This window comes from Aythya ferina, assembly GCF_964211825.1.
Source record: "Aythya ferina genome assembly, chromosome: 26".
NCBI lineage: Eukaryota > Metazoa > Chordata > Aves > Anseriformes > Anatidae > Aythya > Aythya ferina.
This window is the reverse complement of record NC_140324.1, coordinates 4,209,279-4,234,451: the sequence shown is the minus strand read 5'-3', so window position 1 is coordinate 4,234,451 and position 25,173 is coordinate 4,209,279. Positions and strand designations below refer to the sequence as shown.

General features: G+C 46.3%; 1 protein-coding gene and 1 long non-coding RNA gene across 2 annotated transcripts; both read left to right on the top strand.

Annotated features, from left to right (window-relative positions):
- The first annotated feature begins 1,774 nt into the window (after positions 1-1,774).
- Positions 1,775-23,487, top strand: MED26 (mediator complex subunit 26). Its single transcript, XM_084498806.1, has 3 exons — positions 1,775-1,983; positions 19,089-19,163; positions 20,947-23,487. Exons 1-3 carry the CDS (start codon positions 1,909-1,911, stop codon positions 22,639-22,641), a joined length of 1,845 nt encoding a protein of 614 aa, XP_084354932.1. The 5' UTR covers positions 1,775-1,908; the 3' UTR covers positions 22,642-23,487.
- Positions 8,941-13,570, top strand: LOC311424034. The gene is made up of 3 exons (XR_014685983.1): positions 8,941-9,062; positions 9,516-9,755; positions 13,160-13,570. It is a non-coding gene; the product is annotated as an uncharacterized lncRNA (long non-coding RNA).
- Positions 23,488-25,173: the final 1,686 nt, after the last annotated feature.

The window sequence follows — 25,173 nt, the reverse complement described above, 5'->3', positions numbered from 1 at the left end:
TGCTTTCCAAGCGACATGTGGTGAATATGGGAAATGGAAGATGACCAAGCTGTACTGGTAAGGAATGTGGACAGTTTTATAGCTCTAACTAGGTAATATGGATTAACAGCATGCTGCTGCCTCACAATTTCAATTTTTCTAGAGAATAAAAGTTTTAAAGTTGTCATTCAGCTCCTATGCACGTGCTTTAAAAACAACTAATTGGTTTTAAGCTGCTCTTAATATGCTTTGGGACATCTAAATGCTGGGCTGATTGCTTATTCTGTGTGATAGAGGATGGCTTTCAGTGGAAGCTGTTTGTTACAGCTGCTTTTGTACCAAATCCAATTTTGTATTACATGCTTCTGAAAACCTGACTTTTTAATTGCACCTTCTTTGGAATCTACAGAGAGCAAAAGTGGGAAGGTAAATACGTCTTCAGAAAGAAGTATTTGTTCAATTTTTGTAGGGTTAATTCTTCCCAGCTAATACCTGTGCAGATTACAAGGGTTGCCTTGCCCATTTTTATGAATCTAACGAAAATGTGAGGTTCTGTCAGCAAAAACTTTCATTTCTTAGTCTTTTGTGTGTTTGGAATTGGAAATAACTTCTTTAGGGACACATTTGAGATTTCACAACTAAAAAGACTGCATTACCTTCCTCATAACCCCTAATAAGGCCTCAAAACAAACAGATTTTGCACATATGTCTGTATATCCTTTAATATCTAAGCAGTGATCATGCGAAGAGATGGGGAGAGCACACTGGTGAGATGAGGAAAGTTGATTTTCAACTGGCACAGAACTTCAGGCGGTTCATTTTCCAGCTGGCCCTAAACCACTCGCTGAACCAAGCTGGGAGGGCTTTCCCTGCCACCCAGCGCTGCCTGGGGATTGCTCTCCAGGCTCTTCAGGCATATGATTCTATGATTTCCTCCACATTTTGGGCATTTTGCAGAACTGTAGAATGGTTGAGTTTGGAGGGGACTTCAGGAGATCACCTAGAGCACATTGCACAGGATGGCGTCCAGAAGGGGGTTGAATCTCCAGAGGAGACCCCACAGCCCCCCTGGGCAGCCTGTCCCGGTGCTCTGTCACCCTCACAGCACAGAATTGTCCCCTCAGATTGAGCCGGAACCTCTGGGGCTTCACTTTATGCCCGCTGCCTCTCATCCTGTCGCTGGGGACAACTGAAAAGAAACCATCTCCATCCTGCCCTCAGACACACGTTCACGCGACCTCCCCTCAGCGTTTCAATCTCCCCCATATTCGGGGCGTTTCCCCTATATTTCAGCCATTTCCTCCCCCCCCCCCCCCCCCCCCCCCCCCAGAACTCCGTCGCGCCTCTCTGACGCTCGGAACCTCCCCCACAGCCTTCGAGCTACCGCTGCGAGCCGCGGGGACTCCCCGTGAGGCGCTGGGACCGGCGGCCGCCCTCAGCCGCGGCCCCCCTCCCCTCAGCCCCGCGGGCGCCCGCGCTCCTCCTCCCTCCCCCCCCACTCCCTTTTCCCCCCATGAGCTTCCCTCCCCGCGCGCAGGCGCGGTGCGCGCGGCGGGACGTCAGGGGCGCGCCGTGCGTAACGGCGTCGGGCGTGTCCCAGGGTGCCCTGCGCGGGGCTGGCTCCTGCCCACAGTTGAGTTGGGCCCCGAGCGGAGCGGAGCGGAGCCGAGCAGGCGGGCCCCGGCCCGGTCCCGGCCCGCCGCGGTTCTGTCCCCGCTCCGAGCTCCGCCGCTGACGCCTCTTCTTCTTCTTCTTCTCCTTCTGCTCCCCCCCCGCGCCTCGCGGGGAGCGAACATGCGACTCCGGCTCCCCGAAGAGGCCGCCGCCGCCGCCGGCGAGTGAGGAGCCGCCGCCGCCCCGGCCCGGCCTGGCCCCGCCGCCCGCCCGCCGCCGCCGCCCCGGCCGCAGCCGCCCCGCTTCGCCCAGGCAATGACAGCGGCTCCGGCCCCCTCCCCGCAGCAGATCAGGGACCGGCTGCTGCAGGCCATCGACCCGCAGAGCAACGTGAGTACGGCCTCGGCCGGGCCCGGCGGCTCCCGGAGCCGGCAGCGAGGAGACGGCGGGCGGCGGCCGCCCGGCCCGGGGCTCCCCTCACCGCCGCCTCCGCTCCCGAGGGTCCCCCCGGGGCCGCTCCCCCGCCGCCTCCCGCCGGGCTCCTCCCGGGTACCGGAAGCCTCCGCTGCGGGCGGTAGCGGGGAGCTCCCCAGCGCCTTGCTCTCACCCAGGGGGGCTCCGGTTGCCGGCGGCGCCCCCCCTCGTCCCCCTTCTTCTCCTCAGCGGGAGCACCGGAGGCTTCCCCCGGCTCCCCACAGGGCCTCGCTGCGCCGCGTTCCGCCTCCTCCCGGTACCCCCGGGGCCGGCCGGAGGTGCCCGGCCATGCGGCGTGCGGCCCGGCGGCCTCCCGACGCCAGGCCGCGGCTCGGCTGCGGCCTGCAGGGGGCTCTGGGCCGGGCTCCCGCCGCCGCCGGGACCTGCCGGGGGGCGCCCACCTGTTCCTCGGCCCCCCGCTGCCTCTAGCCGCAGTCACCGGGCCGGGGAAGCGGCCCCGGGTTCCGGGGAACACCCGGAGGGCTTCGATGTTGGAGTCGGGGTTCTGGAGCTGCTCCAGCACCGAGCAGCCTCGGTCTTCGCTTTTATCCTTCCCTGCAGAGCGCTAATGAGCTTATCTGCTCCTTCTGGGATGTAGTGTAAGCACAGAAGTCGGCGTGTGTTTCACCAGTAAGTGGCCTTCACGTATACACTGCAGTTATCCCAAGCGTTACATCTTCCTTTTAATTTTTTTTGGCGTTTTAAAGCAGTTCTCGGGTGTTTATCATGGTGAGAGGGCTGCGCAGCCTGCAATCTGTCAGGTTTCTGTGATCTTAGCTCAGCAGGCACCGCAGCAGGACGTGAAGGTGCGTTTGGCCTGGCCATCTGCAGTTTGTCGTGGGGGCAGCCAGGGGTGCGTCAGGCTGAGCGTTTGCATGAGTGCGTGGTGTTCCAGGAGGCTGGGTGTACAAAATGGTGTTTTGGCTCTATTAAACTCGTACCTGCTTCTCCATGAATAAGTATTTTTTGTAATAGATGTATGTCGCAGTCTTGTAGTAGCTAATTAAACTATTGCCATTTGGAAACGTTCTGGAGCAGCTTGTACGCAATGTGAAAACTGAAGAAAAATCACCCAAAATCACCCTGACCTTGTAACTTCTTCAGTAATCCGCTGTGATGTGCATTTGTCACGAGCGGCGATATCGCGTGTTGGAGTAACAGTAATGAATTATCATGGTAATTGTGGGCTTTTAAATGTCAGAGTTGTTTGAGTTTGAAGTACTTTAACTCAGTTCTCACTGAAATGTCAGTCCATGAATTCTCTTTGCTCAGGGCTCTCTTCTTCTGGTTGCAGATTTTTCACTTGGTGAGGCCAAGTGTCAACCCAGTTAGATACAATTCCAACAGGTCTCTGCTTTCTCTTAACTTCCAAACTGCTGGCAGCACATGTTACCCTCCTTCTGGTGCCCTGGCTGTGTGGAGCTAAGCAGCTAGGAGGTGCATTTTGTGATGGATATGGTTCCTTTTTCCCCATAAATTCTGCTGTGAAAGTGCTTGCAGCTTGGTTGTGATGCAGGGGACCAGAAACAACCAGGCAGCTGTCTGCAGGGGGAAGTTCAAGCATCAGCCCCAGCTCTGCTGAGCTTCCTACAGGTCAGTAGCCCCATAAGCTTAGGAGTAATGTATGTTAAATTATAATTCTACATACTTGATACTTATCCAGGGCAATAATTAGCGGCGCAAAAATCAGCCCATTGTTCAGAAACGCCTGTAGGCAGGGGGCTGTCTTCCATTTTAACCTCTTCTTCGAATGAGAGCAGAGGTGGTGTGGAGATTCATTGTGCAGGCTTAGAGCTCAGATTTTTTTCTCCAAAGCACTTACAATACGTGGTGAATAGTAGCTAAAACTGTCACACCGTTTCTGTGAAGGGAAGAAAAAATCTGACTTTTGAACGTGCTTAAAAGCAGAGTTTGAATTCAGTCTGAGTCCCAGGGTAGAGGCAAAGGAACTGTTCTGGTGTTTTCCCACAGGAAGAAGTCACTGCAGGTAGGAGCCGCAGCACTTCTTGGTGCTCATGGAAAATTGTGGCTACTTTCTTCTGGCTTTTAGAATCTTCTGTTAAAAGAAGTGGTTGCATTCAAACTTCAAGTATTCATTATTGTGATTGACTTCCTTGTTTACCGAGAAAGTCGAGCTTTGAGGCCTGTATTTCTTTCAGGATTTTCAATATAATTGTTGGTGTGAGTGTGTGTGTCCTTCTGGAGGAGGAAGGGTGAAAATTGCATGGATATTGTCAAATGCGTGAAAACGCGGTCCGGTTTTGTGAGGGTGAGGAGGGGGTTACGGTTCTTTTATAGTTTAATCTGATAGTGCCCCACAATCAGTTTAAGCTTCCCTGATGTGTTCTCTACTACAAGCCCCTCCACCCATGTGGATACCCACTGCAGTGTGCCTCTAATGGTCTTTGGAGTTCATACAAATCTCAGATAAGTCAGAGGTCCTGCCTTAAGGGGAAAAAAAATCCCTCTCAGTGTTGTTTAACTGACCAAAAAAATCTTTTCCCAAGTTTTCAGAACCTGCCTGCTATGAGGAATCATCTTCTGTGCCAATCGTTCATCTTTAACTGCTGCATCAAGCCGTGCTGACTCAGGAGCGATGCTTTAATTGTACACAAGCACTTAGCACTTGAGACCTCTTCTAGTAATTGCTGCAGAATATATTTATAACTTAGTTTCGCGCACTTGCTTCACAATTTACATGGGTAACCTCTATTTCAAACGAGACCTATAAGAAATAAGCTATTTAAAAAAAAATTACATTATCTCGGAAGCCACCCGGGATGTCTGGGTTGGTGTCTTCGTTTATTCATCCTTTTCACATCAAAAAAAAAAAACATATGGGCAAACTGCTGCGTGACTTAAACGCTAAGAATCAACATCGATTTCCTTCCAAAGCTTGTGGGTTAGCGGGAATGCACCGCGACTTGTATCGGAGGGAAGAGGTTGGTGTCAGCACCCCTGTGATGTGATGTCCCTGCAGGGAAAAATCCTTCTCCTGGGAGAAACACCAGCTGGAGAAGCATCCAACGCTTACTGTGGCGGTTGTGTGAGGCCTTAGAGAGGAGATTTCCTTGGTTCTGGTAGGAGCAACGCTGCCCTTCAGGTTCGCTGTGCGGAGAAACCACCACTTCCACCTTTGCCTTGTTAAATTGTGCTCTGTGCTCTTCGGGGAATTTGTTACCTGATGTCAGGAATAATGAGATCGGTTCGGTTTTGCTCTGCGGGAAAGCCTGCCGCTTCCAACTGGCTCTTAGAATTGCGCTTGCAATCAAATGGTTCCTCGTCCTGAATATGTAGCAGTCTCCGCATGTTAAATATGAGACAATAATTTAATTATTTGCCATTAATACTGCTACGTGATGCAGACCTGGCTTTGGTTTGAGTAACAACCTGCTGGATGTTCACGGTGGGGATTGTGTTGGCTGTAAATCAGGCTGCCGTGCGTGCAGCACCTCAGTTGGCCTTGCTGCACAGACCTTCAGGAGATGTCCCTGATCCGAATTATTAAAAAATAAACTGGTTTGGGTGTAGTATTAGGTTTAGTAGTGCGTTGGCCCAGGGTGATCTCCCAGTTGTCGTGTGAGTTGCATAGGGACGCTCCCATGGCCGTTCTCTGTATCGATTGCTTTGCCGAAGTCTAGAAACCAAAGCCTCTGTCACCAGCGATAAATCCACGTTCTAGAATCAACTTGAAAAAGGAGAGCTTCCAGGAGAAGGTGCCAGACGTCGCTCTAATAATATAAATGTTGGGGGGGAAGGAAGGCAGCACTTCACTTTGGGAGGGTCTCGGTAATTTCTCTAGCTGCAGGGAAGTGCTGTGTGGGCGAAAGTAGACTAGGCATGGCTTTTGCTTTAGCTTTATCCTTTTCTGCGAGGCCCTTAATGAGCTTATCAGTTTTCAGGAAGCTGCGGTGTGCAACGAGACTGGAACCTGCTGTACCTCTCCCAACTTCTTGCTTCTTTATTGTAGCTCGTCCTGTTTCCAGGAGCAATCCCAAATCTCCTGTGCATGGAGGCAGCTGATTGTTTCAGGTGTGTGGGGAAACACGCAGGTGGTTGTGGTATTCCCTGATGTGTAGAGTCTGAGTGGGGTTATCACATCAGTCCTGGGTTCCAGAAAAAGATTTGGTGCCAGCTGTAGTAAGTGCCAATGTAGTCAGTCTCCTGCTAATTTGAAATAACTACAAATGAGGTTTTTGATGCTCTGTATTGTCAACAGCTGAGTTCACTTAACTCATTGGTTTGCGGGTGGAGATACTGTTGGTTTCTTGGCCTTGCCCTGCGGTTTTACTCCCTGTCCCTTACCAAAACAGCCTGCAAACTAATTTGGTTTGTTTTCCTTTGTGCTTGCTGGAAGTTTATTCCACCAGTGCTGGTGATGCTCACGTAGATACTGGGTTTAACTGGTCTGAGATAGAGCTTGCCTGGCTGGTCCTGGGCAGCTTGTCACAGGTGGCTGTATAGTCTGTGACTTCTGGAGAGGATTTTTTGGGGTGCTTAGAAGCTTTTTGTTTGCAGTTCCCGTTGCAGCAGCACTGTCACAAAGCTTGAGGCTGCTGTGACAAAATCGGAGCGGAACAAAAGTCGCAGCGAGTTTGGGTTGGGGGGTCCAACACTGGGAATGCCCAAAATTTCCTTCCCATTGGTAATTCCTTGATGATGGCAGTAGTCATTTGTTCTTAAACTGTAATTTGAATGTTTGTTTTGGCGGCAGTGACATTTTAAATAACACCCACTGCTTATTCCTGCTACCTACACCCCTTGTACGTGTGCTGCTGCAGGAGCGTGCGGTGGAACGAACTCAGGGATTGATCTGGGCTAAAAAAAGGAATATAACTTTTTTTCCGTGGTAGTTTTTGATGTTGCTCGATTACCTGATGCAGCTTGTGTGTTGTGAGTAGTCCTGGCCCAGGTGTGGCAGCAGGAATGGGTATTAAAGTGCTTAAATAGGTTCAGAGGCTACGGAGCGGCGTGCTGCTCACTTCCTCAAGTTCCCCTGCTGCCTTCTCTAGGGAAGAGGCGGCGTTACTGTAGGATTGAACTGCGCCTGTCGGCGTGCTCTTGAGATGAGAGCGGGCGCCTGATGGTCAAGTTTCATTTGTGGAATCTTTCTGGGGTGGTTTGGAGGTGTCTGGAGCTGTTCCTGCCTTGTTGTTGCGCTGCAGTAGCGCGGTAGCCAGGCACGTGGACCCGGGAGAAGTGCTGGGCAGCTTCCTTCTGGATGTCCAGGGGGAAGTTCCTGGGCGAGCTTTGCAACTGGAGAGTAAACCACTTTACAGCAGTGGCTAATGCTTCAAATAAACCAAAATTAAACTGTCTTGGCTTAAACTCACACGCTTACAGAAGCTGGAGAGCTGCACCCAGCTGCACCCTTCCTCTTCCCCACCTCCTGCTCCCTCCTCACACTGGGGCAGCCGACGGAGCCCACCTGGCCCAGCTCTGCCTGCACAGGGCTCACCTGGAAGCCTGGCTCTGGCTCCTCATGGCTCAGGAGAGGTGGTTTTGGCACAGAGAGGTTGGTGGGGACTGCAAAGTGAGGAGAGGTGAGGGTGGGGTGGTGGCAGCCCTGAGTGGCACAGGCTTGGGGTGTTTAAACCCAAACAGCCAAGCTTTGCAGCAAGCATCTGTCTGCAGGTGTGGACCCTGTGATTTGGACACTGAAGTCTCTTGGGGAAGATGTGTGGGGAGGGAAATGGCTGTAACAGGTTCCTCTTGGAGCCACGGAGCAGTTTACTGAATAGAAGAGCCAACTTTCTGTAGGTAGGGTAAGCATCTGGAATAATTTCTCCCAGTCATGGTGAAACACGGTGTGGAAAAAGCAGCTGATGTGCAAGGTGTGCATCCTTCCAGGAGGAGAGATGCGCTGAACCCAACTTCCCAGGCAGCAGGGAAGCTGAGGCTGTGGTTTCTCAAGCAGCTCTGACTGCAGGCAGCTGCGTTCCTGCAGCCACCAATGTACCCAGGACCCCGGGGTGAGCCTTTCTGGGACTTCGGGTTGGCACTGAAAGAACCTGGGTGAGTGGGGAGCCCTGAGGCAGCTGAGCAGGGGGGTCCCAGGGGTGCTGGAGCTGGTGGGAGGCCGCAGGGTGCAGCTGCAGTGGCTGGCAGCGCGAGCGGCTCCGACTGCCAAGGCACTGCAGCCTGGCACTGCCGTGGGTGGGAGGGAGGGAAAATATTTGCTGTCACGAGCTCCCGAGTGGGCAGAGACCCAATTTGGGGCTTATAAAACATGAAGACCCTCAGCTTAGCCCATGTTTCTGAAGTCTGGGCTGGGGAGAGAAACTGGAATTTGTCAGTCCTGTTACCTTTTGGGGAACCAAGTTAAGGGTGAGCCTGGGTTAGGAGAGTATCAGGTGTGGGCTCTTGCATCTCTCTGGTGTTTTTGGTATCAGCTTTTGGCATAATGGTGCTGTCACTCTGACACCTTCACCTCCTGATCGAAGCAGTGTCAGAGCAACTGAAGCACTTCCTCCCGGTACCCTGGGAGTGGAGATCCTCTTCCAGTTCCTTCAAGGAGCTGCAATGAGTTTCATTTCTCCAGGAGCCGTAATAATTTTCAGGATAGGAAGAGGAGGAGTTGATTCTGCCTACTGGGGAAATCGGATACTAATTAAGAAGTACTTCTTCTAAGGCATAGTTACTCTGCTATATTAGATTTGGAGTTAAATATAAATATAATTAAAAAAAAATGAAACAGACATCTGTTTTGGCTGATAACACTTTGCTGCTGCCCTGTCTGGCTGTTTTGTGCGTGGTGATAAATTCAAGTAAACTTTCTTCGGTCTGTGTAGCTCGCGGTATGGTGTGGCCCCACCGAGGTGCCTGGTCTGGAAAGAAATATTTAAGGTAAAGGCAAGTACATCACGTTCACCTTAATGTAATTGCAGGTTTGTTTATTCAGTATTCTAACAGCTAAATTATTTTTTTCTGCAGGTAATTCATGCTTTCGGTGTTTGGAACAATATTTAAGTGCTAGCAAATTGCTTTAATTTGAGGTACAGTCTGCTAAACCGAACAGCACGGCAGCATTTTCTGGGGCACGGCTTTCATGGGGCAGTGGTGCATGCTGAAGTGTGATTGTTAATATCAAAGTATACAATTTCCAGCGTGTCCAAACAGTCGGCGGTAGAAATTTCTATCGAGGGAATCACTGGAAGGAAAACGTAATTAGTTCTGTTTGATTGAACAAAGTGGTTTCCGAACTTAGCTGCTGGGGAGGAGAGGAGTTCTCTAAATCCTACGTCCGAGCCTGTCTGGAATAGTTAGGAACACGCTCGGCTGGGTGTGTTTTGAAACTTTGTGCTGTAAAGATGATTGTGCAGAGGTGGAAATCTCGTCTGAGACTGACAGCCAGCACTTCTGTGCAGCTTCTTCCTAGCCTATTGTTCTCGTGACGCTCCGTGTGCTGATTTGCATGATTACGCTGTAGATCTTCACGTTTCTTTCAGGAGTGCAGCACTTGTGAAGGTAGAGGAGCAGCAGCTTGTCCCAAGGTGGTAACACACATTCACAACTTGTCTGAAACGAGTGAACTTCAGGGCTGCCTCCAAACACCTCCAAGTGTCTGTAACTTAAAGCTTGGATCTGGTTAGTTTATCCTTGGAGAAACTACACTTCCCTCAAATAGAGCTGAGCATAGCGAGACTGCAAAGGATTCAAGAGGGGAAGTTTTGGATGTATTTGAAAAGGTGAGGTGCCCGTGCTTTGTGTGCAGATAAGCATGCCAACTGAGACTGTGGTTGTGTCGTGAAAAATCTTGCCTCCACTGTCATATATAATGAGTTTGTATATCAAAATGTGAGTGTATGTAGTATTTGCTGGACTGTCTAAGACTCAAGGAGCTCACTTGGACTTCAGTGGGGCTTTCTTAGGTGGAAATCATGAAAGTTTCTGCTACTAGGTTGGAAATAACTGAACTAGCTTTGTGAGGGCCAGCTTCCAGCTTCCGAGCAGTGTTTGTTTAAGGACAGATAAAATGCTGATAGCGGAGCCAAGTCCTTCTGTCCCGTTAGGATCACACCGGGCGATTGGCCCCAGAGTGGCGCTGATCCTACAGCCAAGCAGCCCGCTGATTTGTGAGCTGGGAGATGAAAGGTTGAGTGCTGGAAGTATTTGGAAATGGGTGATTGGCAGCAGCGTTTCGTCTAGGATTTGGTGAGCAATAATTTGAGGATAAATTGATTGAATTTTTTTTGTGTCTCCATAAAACCTCTCTCTAGTGTGTGCTGATGTACGTTCAGTATTAGTAATTGCTGTTGAAAGGATAGTGACTTACTTCTCTCCAGACTTGGTAGCTAAAACTTTCCCAGTTTGTAAGGGTATTTTTCTCAGGTTTGTGAGCAAACACGCCATGCTTGTAACCTTACAAGTGGTCATGTGAGTACGTTGCATGCCCTTCTATCCGATGAATTAATAAATCCCACTGTGCAATGTATTCAACAGGCTCTTACCTTCACACCTCGTCATTTAAGGGATCGTTTGAGAAGCTTCCTTGGCATTTTTGAATAAAATTGGTCTGCTACATTGAAAAGTACTTCGATACGGTGATGGGGGATGTCTTTTTTTACGAAAAGAGTGAAAATTATATCGCGTAGTAATTTTAGGGTTTTCCTCTGTTACATTCAGGTTAACAGCTGTGGGTAGATATTTCATGGGATGGGTAACTAACATAATTTTTAAGAATTTCAGAAAGCTCTTGACCCTTTGAAGCCGTTCTCATCAGGACCGTAAATGTGGGTTGCATAATTTGAAATCTCCGCTGGTTCTCGAGGGTGTGTTACGATGAAGCAGGTGACTGCAGAGTGATTCTGTCCGGGCGATACCTTTTAAGGGTCCTTCTTGTGATCTAGCTCAGTGTCTGACTTTGCCCTTACGGTAACGCAGGTAGATAACGACAGGCAGCTTGGGTGACGCGGGGAGCTGCTGCTCCTGACTTCTCCTTCCCCAATAACTGCAGTCAAAGTGCAGACTTTGGGCCAAGTGACTGCGTTGCTCCTCGCCATGGGAAGCACCAAGAATACTATAAATAAAAGGGAGTGTGTTTTAAGGCTGGGTTTTCTGTATGTTTTGTGGTATTCTGTCTGAATAGTCAACAAACTCCCATTTCTCTCCTGCTGAAGTAGGACACTTCCTGTGACTGGAGTTGCACAGCAATCTGGTTGTATGGCTCTTGGAGTTTTTCAGTAATTTTGGACTTCAGCTCAGGTATTGTAATAGTAACAACCAAGATTCATCTGGTTAAACTTTCTGTAGAGGGAGAGGAGGAAGGGTTATGGTGTATACAGCAACACTGTGTCATGGTTAGATGTCCTCAGGACCAGTGTGATGCTTGTTTGGGTTTCTTTACTGCTCTTGTGTTAGTGCTGTGTTCTGTGGGTGTTATTTATTGTGCTGAAATGATCTGTAGTGATCGCACCCAGGTGGACACGTTACATTATTTTGTGATCGTTAGATGTGCAGCTCAACACCTGACGAGCCTGGTTCTGATAAGACGCACGGTGTTGTTCCACAAAGTTTTAAATATATCTGTAGCTGGCCTCGTTGCGCTCTCTGGTATTGGCACCAGAAGGCAATGGATGCACGGGGCTGGGTCAAGCCAAACAGCTCTGTAGTTGTTTTGTTAAATCAATTCTTCGTTTTGGCAGGCCTGTGCTATTTCTGAGGTGCTGTTCAGGTGTTGGGTGAGTGTGAAGTGGTTGAAGTGGTGGTGGTCGGCAGCCGGAGTGGTGCCGGGCTGACGTTGGCCCCGTGTCCGGCACAGCGAGGATGCCCGCACGGTAAGATGAGCCATGGGCCACGGGTGGCAGCAGGCTGCTGAATTTTACAAGTCCTTTATACCACAGACTGCTTCGTCTCATTAATTACCTGCGTGCATCCTTTCAGGGAGACAGAATTCAGGAATGCCAGGTGCGTGTCACGGGGGCGCAGGGCTGGAAGGGCCCTCTGGAGGTGACGTGGTCCATCGCCACCTCTGAAATAACGTCACCTATGTCAAACAGCTCCTTCCAGGTTGTCTCGTCTGTTCTTAAAGCTCTGTAGTGTCTGTGGAAACTATTTGGGAGCTTGTTTGAGTGCATTGGTAGTCTCTGCTTGTTCCTCAGATATAATCGGGAGTTGTTTTCATGCTCATTGACTTAGTTTGAACCAGGACAACTGATCGCTGTTTTCCTTATGATGGCTATAACGCACAGGAAGGCTAAAACCAAGCCTTGTGTGTCTCCTCCCTAGTTTTTTCCAATACTCTATGAACTGAGTACTTCAACTCTTTCTTGTTAGCTGTGTTTTCAAAACCCCTTATCACTACTCTCCTCTGAACTCCTCGTTGTATACATTCTTCTTGAACTGCGGTGCCTTGGGATGAACGTGCAAGTCCAGCTGAGTTTGATGCCTATCCTGTTCCTTATCGGTATGGTGTGGAGGGGAAAACAAGACTGAAATATCTTGCCATGGTAGATGCTGTTGATGCTGTGTTCTGCCCTGCTGGCCCAATGGCAACCAAATGTGAGCAATTCTTCCTCTGCTCCTATTCCTCTGTACCGCACGTGTGCCCCCAGCTACTGGCATTTCATGTGACCAACCTTCCCTTCAGTCGCTGGGCTTTTCAAATCAGGCTCATGAACTCGTTCCTCCAAAAAGTTTTGCCCAGGTTTGTGGTTTTGGGTGGGTTGTGGGGTGGGTGGGTGTTTTTGTTATTTTTTTTTTTGGTGGGGAGAGGGGAAGAAGTCATCAGGGTGTCATGCTGCAGCAAATCTATCTCTTGTATGTAATTGAGGGGTAGGCACTAGGGTACAAGTCTTAGGACGTAGCATGCAGGCTGCATAGGGCGTGGTGAAGTTGACAGACAATTATTCCTGTTTGTAGTAATAAGAATGTCTTCCAATTATTAATTAATAAACGTGAATGGAGCAAAGTGTTACTGTCCTGTTTTCTAGTTGCCTTCAAGACTTCTTCCTGCAGACAAAGACCTCTCACGTGCCTCTGTTGATCTGTGACAAAACAATCTGTTGATTGTTTTGGGTGCGAGTCTTCCTAATCTGTATCCTACTGCTTCTTGTACCTTCTAAATGACTCCACCAACGGTTTCTTCTTTCAGGGGGTGGTTGGTGCTGCCCCACCATGTGCTGCCCGGTGGTGTCAGGGCCAGACCTGAGGGTCTTGTGTCCCCCTTGGGGCGGGTCACGGAGCCCCGGTGCTGGTGGCTTGGCTCTAGGCTGCTCCAAAGGGCTGGGGCAAGCGCTTCTGCTGGCCAACTCCTCTCGATCCTTGGCTGTCCCAGTCTCCATACACCTTACGTATGTGCATATGTACTGCCAAAGGTAACAGGGTTAAAGTGTCTCACTACAGGGAAAATGTTTTAGGTCTGCTGATGCCTTCGCAATGTGCTATCTTGCTGGAGTCTGACCTAACTCTCCTGTCTGATCCTGGCTTTGTAAAGTGTATATGGAGAGGAATCTGGATAACGTTACCTTACCATTAAATAAAAGCTGAGTGCAAATAAAATGTATGCAGACTTTTAAGTCTTTCAGTTAGACCTGGAAATGTTAAATCCAGAGGTCGGGATAAGTTCTTGCTGTATATAACCACTCCTGTGACTGTTCTTAGTAGCCGAGGAGTATTTCTTGTTGCTGTTTTGTGGTACACATCTCTGATCAGTTTTCAAAGCGTGGACTCCCAGTGAATTTCTCTTGTAGAAGATGCTCTCAGGGGATGTCATCAACCCAAAAATGCATAAATCTATTCATGTTCAGCATTTAGCAAAGCAGATCTTTAATAGGAAGCATGCCTCCACCTTTAACAATACCTTTTGTATACCAGGGAATACTTGAACTCTGTTTATGCAAAGGAACTTTCAAACACTTTCGGTAATTATGAGCGAAGTAGTGCGTGGTCATCTTTTTGGTATGTCATTTCTGTGAATAGTATCTCCTTTACCCTATCTTTAGACAATGCCATGCCACGTTGGGGGTAGGGGAAACTGTTAATAGATCAGTTGCAAGGGAACTGATCTAAATACCAGCAGATTGTAACCTGAATTCTGACTGTGTGTGTTTGGTCTGTATCTTTGAATAAATGGCATTATAGTTTACTGTTTGTTATATTTTGCTAATGTCTGGTATCCAATGCGTCCTATATGAAGTGCTAAATAAACACTGTGCTACTGTATTTCCATCGCAGCGTTTAAATAAAGCCTACTGTGAATAGCAGCTCTTTTTCTTCTTACTCCTTATTCCATGTTTTGGATTATAATGCAATCAAGTAGCTTTTATACAAATACACTGCCGTGAGCAGGATTTGGTATTGATTAGAGACCCCAGTCCGGGGTAGGAATTGGTGCTTAGATGTAAGTAAGAGCTACGCTGCTCTGGGGAAGGCGAGTGTGAGTGGAGGGCATCCCTCGTGGTGCTGCTGCCACACCTGCATTCAGACCGGTTCTGCCTTCCTGGCAATTTCAGCAATATTGACCTTGGATCTAGGATTTTCTTTAACATTATCCAGCCTAAAGATTTGCGTGACCTGTGGATATGACAGTTCTTGTAACTCTCAATAAAATGCTGCTGTCCTAGGGGCATGGGGAAGACAACAATGGTACAAATGCCCCCGTGAACCTCTGGACAGACCATTTTTTAAATATTTTTAATATTAATTGCAAACAGAAAACAAGTACTTGGTGATAGAGATCTGAATTGATACCAGTATCAAAGACAAACCTGTTGAGTCGTCCATCGTAGTTCCACTTCTCTTGCATGCCTTTGTAAGAATTTCTGTGATATTCGTTAAACAAAGCATTTTCTTTGAAGCTAGCAAGCTACTGAGTAATGATAGCATATTCTGAAGAACTAAATTGTAGCATAATGTCAAATACCTCCTCTCAAAGACAGTATCTTCTGATGTGTTTGTGTAGTCTGTTCAAAATACTTACAACGGAGTCGGATTATTGATTATTGCAACCTGTGATTTCAGGAAGATAACAGCATTATACTTTGTTTAGAAAAGTTTCAGTGATTAGCCTCGAGGTGTTGCAGATTTCGGTTTAAATACCGCTTAGAAACTTCTGAAGGTACTAACGTGACCGTGTGGATGATGATGCTGTGCTAAAGGATGCCTTTTAGTGCTGTTGTTTGAACTTCATGCAAATAACTACGAAAAAGAACCTTTCTGTCCAGAATCCAGTAGGACAGAAGTCTGTTAGCAGCTTCACAGCGCTTTTTTTTTTTTTTTTAATAATTTTGTGCTTAGCTCTCGGGCTTTCCTCCCCTAGGCAAATACCCAGTCCTTCTGCCCCAGCTCCTTGTCTGTATTTCTGTGGCAGTTCTTTGGGCAGCAGCGGGGCGAACGTCTGTGGGGCTGCAGTGCTGGGGGAGAGCAGAGGCACTGAGCTGGCTCTTGCCCCGTGCTGGGCTGCTGGGTGCAGGAGAAAGAGAACTGAACTGCAGCAGCTGAGCCTGGTGTGTAACAACCCCCCAGCAGGCTGCTTGCTCTCCCTGGCCCTCCTGCAGCCCCAGCACGTGGAAGCGGTGACGCCAGCTCGTGCGCAGCCGCTTGGTTTGCTGCTGCCTGCAGAGCTGCCCGGGAAGGAGGCGGCAGGGAGCAGCTGCGTGCTGAGCACACCAAACCCAAAAAAAACTTCTCAGCCCTTTAAACCACCATATAGTGCTTACCCCGAAGTCAGTTACTGAATTGTTCTTGATGTAGAAAAGCGAAAACAGGATTAAGATGGCAATTAAAGAAGAGAAATTGAGCTCTCTGATCTTTTGCACCGAGTTCAGAACCCCGTGCTTTTGTCTGGGCCTGTAGTAAAAAATAAAAACATTTACTGCTGAACTTGGAAAACATCTGAGATCCCAGTAGCAAGCTCTGGAGTACGGCTGAATGACTTCAGGAGGCTTGCATGGAATAAATAAAATTTGTTTTCTGTGACTGTCATTAGGGTTGGCTGGAAAGGATTATTGTAGATGACTCGAAGCAGATGTTCTCCAGTACAATTTGGAGTGAATCAGTCTGTGTGCCAATCGGTCTTCACACCATGGGAGCAGCATGGGACGAGCTGAAGTGCAGTTTGAATTCCTCTCGGTTGTTTTCTGGAGGGTCCTGAATACGAACGAGGACCTGGGGCTGCTTCGTGGCACTTCTTGTTTTGGGGTGGTTGTAGTGGGTTGCAGCAGAAGTAGACAACGGCAAAAAGAAACTAAAATGATGTGCAAGTTTGAGAGACCGAGTTATGCAATTGTGCTCTTACAGTGTCAGAGGAGAAGTTGCCAAACTCCCTTGTCCCACTGTGCTGTATGTTCCTTCGCCTGTCCGCTGCGTAGCCAAGAAGCATTTCTAATAGCAGCTTGCATTAATAAATAGTCGTTGCTGCTGCTGCTCGAAATAGGACATCCTGGTAGCTTTTACAGCTTTGTTCTCTTGTCAGTTATGTGACAATATATGATTTTTACGAAGCCAGTAACAGATGGTTTAAGGTAAAGACCCCGCTGTGCAATACCGATGTACTGCTGTTACCGAAATAGGTGCCTTCGTCTCAAAGATGATACTTGAGGCCTTTTGGAGAGGTCGCCTTGTTTTCATCATAGTGTTTAACTATACAACAAGAGATTTCATAGTCTATATTATTTTGAAGCAGGTAAAAATGATTTTTATGATAAACCTTTTGTGCCAGTTTGGGTAAAGCATTTCAAGATAAGAGCACAAAACTACTGGAGAAGGGTGGAGAAGTTGTTGAACCTGCCTGAATTATTTTTTTAAGAGAACCAGGCTTTCCTGAAGGTCAGAAGAAGGAAAAATAGGAGAAACTACTTGCAGTTTGAGTGTTCGCGCTCCTTGCAGCGATGGCTTCAGTGTGGCTGGGTGCTTGCAGTTGCCCATGAGGGCATGAAGAGTCTGACACCGGTGTCTTGTGCTCTGCTAGGAGCTGAGCGATCAGCACAGACCTGGTGGTGTAAGGCTGCTTTTGCTCTCCTAATTGGTACCATGCCTCTGTCAGAGGACGGGACTGCACAACAGCATAGCAGCTAGCACTTCTGGTACAGACCTGGCCTCTGGGAGGTGATTTAGCATTTGGGGCAGCCATATGTGTGTCTTTGGGTATTTTAAAACAAAGGCAAAGCTGTTGCTGGAAATTCCCTGACCAGTTTCATCTTTCTGTAGGTGTGTGTATATATATGAGCATATCGCTTTCCCCATCTTGACCTTCTGATAGGCTAATGATCCTTTTTTTTGCCATTGGTTTGTCACTTAGGTAATGAATATTTGGGGATTACCAGTAACTGCAAAAATAATTGTACCAGCTATTGATGTGTGCAATAAACAGTGATTCCTTGTGCCTAGGTAACTCTTAGCGTAAAACATGTTGAGAGGGAGAGTATCATGTTTTGCAAGTCTAAAAATGTTTGTCTAGAAACTCCCAGAATTAAGCATTCACTATTCTGAGTGCTCCAGATCTAGAAACTTTGGAAGGAAAAAAAAAGGGCGGGGGGGGGAAATTATGTATTACTTAAATTGTGGTGCTAAATTTTCCTTCTTGGGCAGTGAAGGATGCAAGGATCAAAACATGAAGAAAGTCAATGGCTGAAGTAAAATACTAAATACCAAAATATGTCAAAATCGGTGCTTTAAAACATCAGCCTGCCTCAGATGGTGGGGCTTTAACAGTCTGCAGAGGCTTGGCAGTTCAGCGAAGAAAGAATCGTGACAACGATTCGTCTTTAGCCTGAAAAAGATTTTACAGCCTGAGTTACAATCACTCCAAACCTATATAGATTTAAATTTAAACTTGATAAAAGTTACACTAAAAAACAGGCAAACTGTTTCATTGCAGCTTTATCCGTGTGTCATCAACCTTAAGCAGTCCTGCTGTTGTTTGTGACTTTATAAAAGGGCAGAAATGAGTTGGAAAAAGCCGAGTCTTACAAACTCGTGTTCTCCTTAACACGAAGAACCTTGCAGTGGTGTGGGGAGAGCCGGGCTGACCGCCTGTGCTCAGGTAAGACGTGGGGTGAACGTGGGATCCCTGCACAGCTCCTGGCTGCGTGATTTTCCTCGGCTGCAGTTTGTGTCCAGTTGAGTCACAAACGCAGTTAAGCAATAAACGAGGCTCGGTGATTCAAGTTTTCCTCGGCTTATCTTTTAAATCCATCTACAAAGGTGAATTAGAAATTCCAGTTTTCGGTGCTGTTAGTATCAGGTCATGGAAATTTGGATCCCTTGTAGTCTGAGCGTTCTCAGAGGAGTTATTAAAATCACACTCGTGTTTAACATCTACAGATCGTGGCAGCTGCCTTTGGGAGGGACTTGTGCATACGGAAATGTTGCAGCGAAGCCCATCAGAAAGAAGATCTGATACATTAAAGGAGTGTAAAGCGAATTTCTGAAGTTGCTCCTCAGTGTTACATGTCAGGAAGTGTAATTCCAGAACGCTGACAGTTCCTAAGGTGGCTGCTCGGAGCCGGGGCTGGCTCCCATGCCTGGTTTGTCTGGTGCTGGGCGACTGGCTGAGGACACCTACTGGGCACTGAGCTTGCTTCAGCTGGTTTGAGACTTTGAGTACTTTGTACCTAGGCCTTTAGACGCTTGGTGTAGCTCCAGGAAGCACCAGTGCTCTGAGCAAAATTAGTCAGCAGTGACTTGTGTAAATCTAAAGCAGTGCCTAAAAGAATAAACGCTGCATTTCTGATTTCACTGGTTACTCTGTTCACTTGGCATTTATGTTCCCAGTTAGGACAATTAACTAATACCTGAAGTCGGGTCTCAGAACTTTGCTAATTTGCACACTGGTTTTACTGCTACTATTTCATTTAGTTTTATGTAAGTGTGTGTGTGTGTTACAGCTCCTTCAGTTTCCAACTAGGTCAGGAAAGTGTCCTTGTCCCTATTCTTCGAACAATCAGCTCCCTAAAGCCAGACAGTGTGATAGCAATTTTGTGATTAATGTTTCCAGCAATTATAAAGTGGAAGGTCTTAAAGTACATTTGATAATTAAGATGTACGTGAAACATGAAGTGACTTTTTCTTCCTTGTTGCAGATCCATAACATGGTGGCAGTGCTGGAAGTGATCTCCAGCCTGGAGAAATATCCCATTACCAAAGAGGCACTTGAGGTATGTCACCATCTGAATGCCACTTGGTTTTCTTGTGTGCATAAAAGGACTTTCTCAGCCCGTCTCATTTCCATAAGAGCTTTTCCTGAAACAATAGATTGATTGCAAAGGATTCACAATTAAGATATTATTTTGTCCCTCTCATGCTGCTTCTGACATCTCAGTGTGTACACAGTGGTTCTTTCTGGATTCAGATCAGTGTTCTGGGCAGCCTGGTTCCTATTTGTATAAGGCACTACATTAATCGTTACTTGCTACTTGTTAATTCTTTGCATTCATCATCACTCTTCTTGTTGAGCTACTGGTCACCTTTGTAGTTGTTTGGTGACAAGGCAATGAATCTGAAATAGGAAAGCAATGTTCTGTAAAATTAATCTTAAATTTATTCCAGCATGTTTCAATGCCTGAATCTCCGTGGTGAGATTAGATGTATTAAAAGTTGAAGTACCAGCTGGGATAGCGACTGCAGTCTCTCTGGTCACTTTTAAATACAGAGCCCAAAGATGCTTCTATGGCTAAATTATAAAAAGGTTTTCAATCTTTATCATGAAATTGCTTTTAACTATTGTTTTTTATAACCTTTGACTGTTTTCCCTAGACTCAGGTAGCTATAGGATGATTTGAGATATCTGATGTTGTAAGTAGTCAGCACCGCAGGATCAGCTGTTAGTGAGTACTGAACACAGTGACAAGGCAAATAATTACTGTGAAATGCGGATCGTGATACTCACAAATACAATTACTGTGAAATAATTGTGAGCCTTAGATGGTAAGTGCTAAGTGCTCTCCATGCTGCCACATGGGAGACAAATCTCAGAATGAACAAATCTCAAAACAACTGAGATTCTGATGTATTACAGTACACAAAGCATTGTGTTGTGCCAGGGGTTTACCTTTGCGTTTATAAAGGACCAAATGCTTTGGAAATGCATTCCATGTGGGAATCACACAGCTATTCTGTAAGTCCTAGGTGAAAAACCAAGATGACTTTTTCCAGTTGGAGATGTTGAAACCTGTTTAGATTTTTGTCAACTCTAGTTGTATTTCAACATACGTATCACGTGTTGCATATTTCTCACAAAATCCACTCTGTCTTCCTTTGAAGTGCTGCTCTTAAGTAATCCAACTTGTGGAATTCTTTGTTTTCAAGTGTTCTTTGGACACAAACACTTCCTTCCCATTGCAGAACTGTGTTGGGGCATCCTAGAAAAGCCTCTTTAAGTTGATTTTCAGTACCCTTTCGAGCTACCAGGAGTGAAGGGGGAGGGCATGAAGGAAGAAGACAGGACATAAACCACACCCTGGCAGTCAGATTTGGGAAATGGAGTTTTGTACTTTCAATGTGTTACTGTAACAGGCAAAGATTCTGGATTTCCTCCTCATGCCTCTTTCTGTAGGTCTCAGTTTCACCGTAATAAATGCACCTTTTCTGCCTTGGGTACTGCAGTTCATCTCAAATCTGAGCTTTCACCTATATTCTCAAGATTTCTGCTTATTAAGAATTCTATTCTGATGTTTTTCACAGCTAGTGGCCCTGGTGCTTTAGCCAGGGGAAAAAGAAAGGATGGCTTAAAACCCACAGTGGGTTTCATTCTGTGTGGCAGAATGCTGGACCAAGTGGGTTAATCCTTCCAAAAAGGCTCATTCAGCTCTTAAACCTTAATTGTTTTATACTAGGTATTTCTTAGGGTCAGCATTAAAAGCAGAAACTTACTTAGACAGTGGAGTTGGAATTTTGTTTAGAATAATACCTGTTTTTAAAAGAACTTTTATTTTTTTCTAGGAAACAAGACTTGGGAGGCTTATCAATGAGGTGAGGAAGAAGACATCCAATGAGGAACTTGCCAAACGTGCCAAGAAATTGTTGCGGAATTGGCAAAAGTTGATAGAACCTGTAACCCAGAATGAACCGGTGCCAAGAGGGTTGCCGAATCCACCTGGATCAGCAAATGGAGGTGCTCACAACTGCAAACCAGAAGCACCACTTCCTGCCGTGGCTGGATCCAAGCCAATCAGTGAATTGAAAAGCAGGAATGACATACAGAAACTAAATTCTCCAAAACCAGAGAAATTGGGAAATCGGAAAAGGAAAGGTGAACACAGGGATGGGCATCAGGGCCCTCCTCCCCCAAAAGTCTCCAAAGCTAGTCATGAAGTATTACAAAACTCTTCACCCCCTCCAACGAATGGAATTGGAGGTAGTCCTGAAAATTTTCCTAGTCCCGTAGATGTAAATCTACACGCAGGGCCTGAAAGCAGCAGGACAGAACTCAGTGAAAATGATAAACACAATAAGATTCCAGTAAATGCTGTAAAACCTCACACCAGTTCTCCGGGACTTGTAAAACCTTCAAGCACTTCCTCGTTATTAAAGACTGCAGTGCTTCAGCAGCATGATAAATCAGAAGAAACCACAGGACCGCACCAACCTAAGAGTCCTCGCTGTTCCTCGTTTAGCCCTAGAAATGTCAGGCATGATACTTTTGCTCGGCAGCATACTACGTACTCACCAAAGGATTCAATGCCTAGTCCATCTCAAAGGTCTCAGTTCTTAGATACTGCACAGGTGCCATCACCGCCACCATCCTTGATGCAACCATCAACACCTCCCATGCCAGCAAAAAGACTGGAGTTCCCTCAGCAATCAGTAACTGAGGTATCTCAGCACTGGCAGGAGCAGCAGGTACCTTCTGAAAGCCAGCACAGGCATACAGCAGGGACGCTTCAACAGCACACATCTCCCAGCTGCAAAACCAGCTCCCATCCCGGGGAATCTCTCACGCCACACATGGGCTTTTCACAGGACACTTCAAAAATGGACAGTGATGATGCTGCTTCAGGTTCAGATAGTAAAAAGAAGAAAAGGTACCGACCTAGAGACTATACAGTCAACTTGGACGGGCACGTGACAGAAGGGGGTGTGAAACCTGTGAGATTAAAAGAGAGAAAACTCACTTTTGATCCCATGACAGGACAGATAAAACCTTTAACACAGAAAGATCCTTTGCAGGTAGAAATCCCTGCACTTACTGAACAGCACAGGACAGAAACGGAAAAGCAGGAGCAAAAACCTAACCTGCAAAGCCCTTTTGAACAAACGAACTGGAAAGAATTATCCAGAAATGAAATAATTCAGTCATATTTAAACAGACAGAGTAGCTTGCTGTCTTCATCAGGAGTACAGACTCCAGGAGCTCACTACTTCATGTCTGAATATTTAAAGCAGGAGGAAAGCACTAGAAAAGAGGCTAGAAAGACTCATGTTCTAGCTCCTAACAGCAAACCTACAGACTTGCCTGGGGTCACAAGGGAGGTCACAAGTGATGATCTCGACAGAATACGTGAACATAACTGGCCAGGCGTGAACGGTTGTTATGATACACAGGGTAACTGGTATGATTGGACACAGTGCATATCTTTAGATCCACACGGGGATGATGGTAGATTGAACATCCTGCCTTATGTCTGCCTAGACTGAGTTCAGTTTTGCTAAAATGCTTTTACATCTGCAGTTAGCAAAAATGGCAGACACTATGCCACTTAAACACGGAGAAAGCCTCCTGTCCTGGACAAACAGGCCCAACGAGCAGAGGGTGAGAGGGAGCTGGGTATTGACAGCTCTTTCCTTTAAATTCTCCTTTTGTGAAATGCTGCTACCAGTTTACTAACAATTGCAAAGGAAGGCATACGAAGGTTGATAAACTGAGTTCAAAACTCTATAGCGAGCCAGCTATAAAAAAGTGTTAGTCCCCAAGAAGTGAAGATGATTTCCAGCACTTTCTGAATGCCGGAATCTTATTACAGGCAGGTACAGAGAAAATTGTGGAAGTTACCTTAACAAAATATGCATCTATTTATTTGACTTGATTTGGGTTTTTATTTGGCAGTGAGATATTCGAGAGACAATGTGCAAAAACTGTAGTTTTATTTGTATCACATCTCTGAACATGATTGCGTTTTTAAAGTCATGTGGTACGGAGATTGGGTTTTAAACAGCAGGTGTTGCACTGCAGGCTGGGCAACCAGCTTCAGCTCAACATTCCATAGGCATCCACATATTTTAGTCTGGTTTCAGTTTAAATCCAGTCTCTGAGAAATGCTGCAAAAACTAGATGTTTAATGATATTTTTGATCCCACCACCACCAGCCAAATATTTTTCCTCCTTTTCCCTTCCTGCAAACTTCTAGGAAAAAAAAAAAAAAAGAAAATCACCTTTTCTAGAATCTAAATGTAATGAGGGTGCTACGAGTTTGTAACTGTACTGTGAGAGGGAAAAAGGAAGCCTGTTTGTATGCTGGAAATATACTTGTTACCATTCCTTTAGATATTGTTTGCCTTATGGATATCCATCATAAACGCAATTTGCAAAAACAAAGAGCCTTAGTGAATGTACAGTAACTAGACTTCTGTGTTCTTGGGATGCAGAAGGGAGCAACTTTGCTATTTGGTCCTTTAAGTGGACACATTGTGATATAAATGTGGAAATAAAAAAAATTTGCACAAAGCAGTTTGTGAATTATTTATACTGAACTAATTTATTTTTAGAAGTTTGCTCGATTCAAACTAACTGCGAATCCATTGGAGCAGTGTGGCGAAGCTGAATCCCATCTGACAGTGTCAAAAGCAGCTGGCTGTTAGGGATATATAAGATGTCTTCCAAGTATATTGGTGGTATTCAGTCGCACAGGTTGGATTTTTTTTAAACTCTGGTTGCATCCAGGGTTTAGAGACTGATAACCCAATTACCATTAACGTACCTCAAAGTCTAAAAAGATCGTAGTTCATCTTTTCTGAGTAATTTTGTAATATATTATTCCTAATTGTTAAAAATTATTTCTAAAGCAGCCTAATTCAGTATAGAAAGCTAAGAATTTTTATTAACTGTAATTGCTTTAACATTTGGGACTAGTTGTTTTCTACAGTCCCTGGTACTGGGCTTCTGTCCAGGGGAAAAGGGGAGGGGACACAATACCAAAAACGTTTCTAGGTTTAGTGATGTTAACTCATCTGTGCTGGATCTCACCTCTGTGGAAGAGCCTTGGCAACAGTAGTTCTGCTGCCTTTGAGAGCAAAGTCAAGCTCTTCGATGTCAAATCATGATCTTAAAAAGGTGTTCCTCACCAGGTATACATTAGGGTGGTTTGTTCCATGGAATACAACTGAAAATGTTTGGTTTATTTTGAAGTCATTCTTGTTAAAACCTACTGCTTTTGTGATTTGACCGGTATTGAAATGTGTGGGTGTCTCAGAAACGTTACTGATGTCTGTTTGCTTCCATTTCTTTAATCTGAGGTCTGCGTGAAATCTCCTATCCTGAAAAAGTGGTTACCAAAAATGTTTCCAAGTATATTTTCAGTTTACTTCCATTTTATCCTTCTACAGTTGATGAGGTCAGGCAGTGTGTTGTGGAGTTTCAGAAAGTTATCTTGCAACTCAAAAAGGTAGATTTGATGGTAGAGGGCTAAAAAGATGACCATTTTGCAAAATGCTTATTTTGTTTTAAATATAAAAAGAAAAAATGTACATCTTACTCTACTCCCCTCCCCAGCCCCTTCTCCCTCTTTCCTTGAATGGTCTTATATAGGAACAGGGTCTGTGCTCTTTTGAGGCCTTTGAATATGGGGCAAATTTCAGGAAATGACAAAGCACACTTTATAAAAACCATCTTTCTTTCCATTGCTTACATTTCTGCTGCAACCCATGGTCCACGAGGGCCACGCTCAGTCAAGTGATGCCGTAAGTTCATCACTGCTCTTAAATTATTTAGGGCTCTCGGCAGCAAACTGACCATGCTGATGCTCACTTTGCTTGAGGGAGCTTCAGGTATTGGACCCAGCCCTTTCCCTAGTGGTACAAAATCGCTAGAGAAATTCACTCACAATGCAAGCTTTAAATCTTGTTACGTACCTAGTTTGTTTCTGCTGTAAGGGTCAATTCACTTGGATATGATCCAGGGTGAGATGAGGCTTGACAATCTTTATTTCAGCATGCTAGTATAACCAGTTCTGT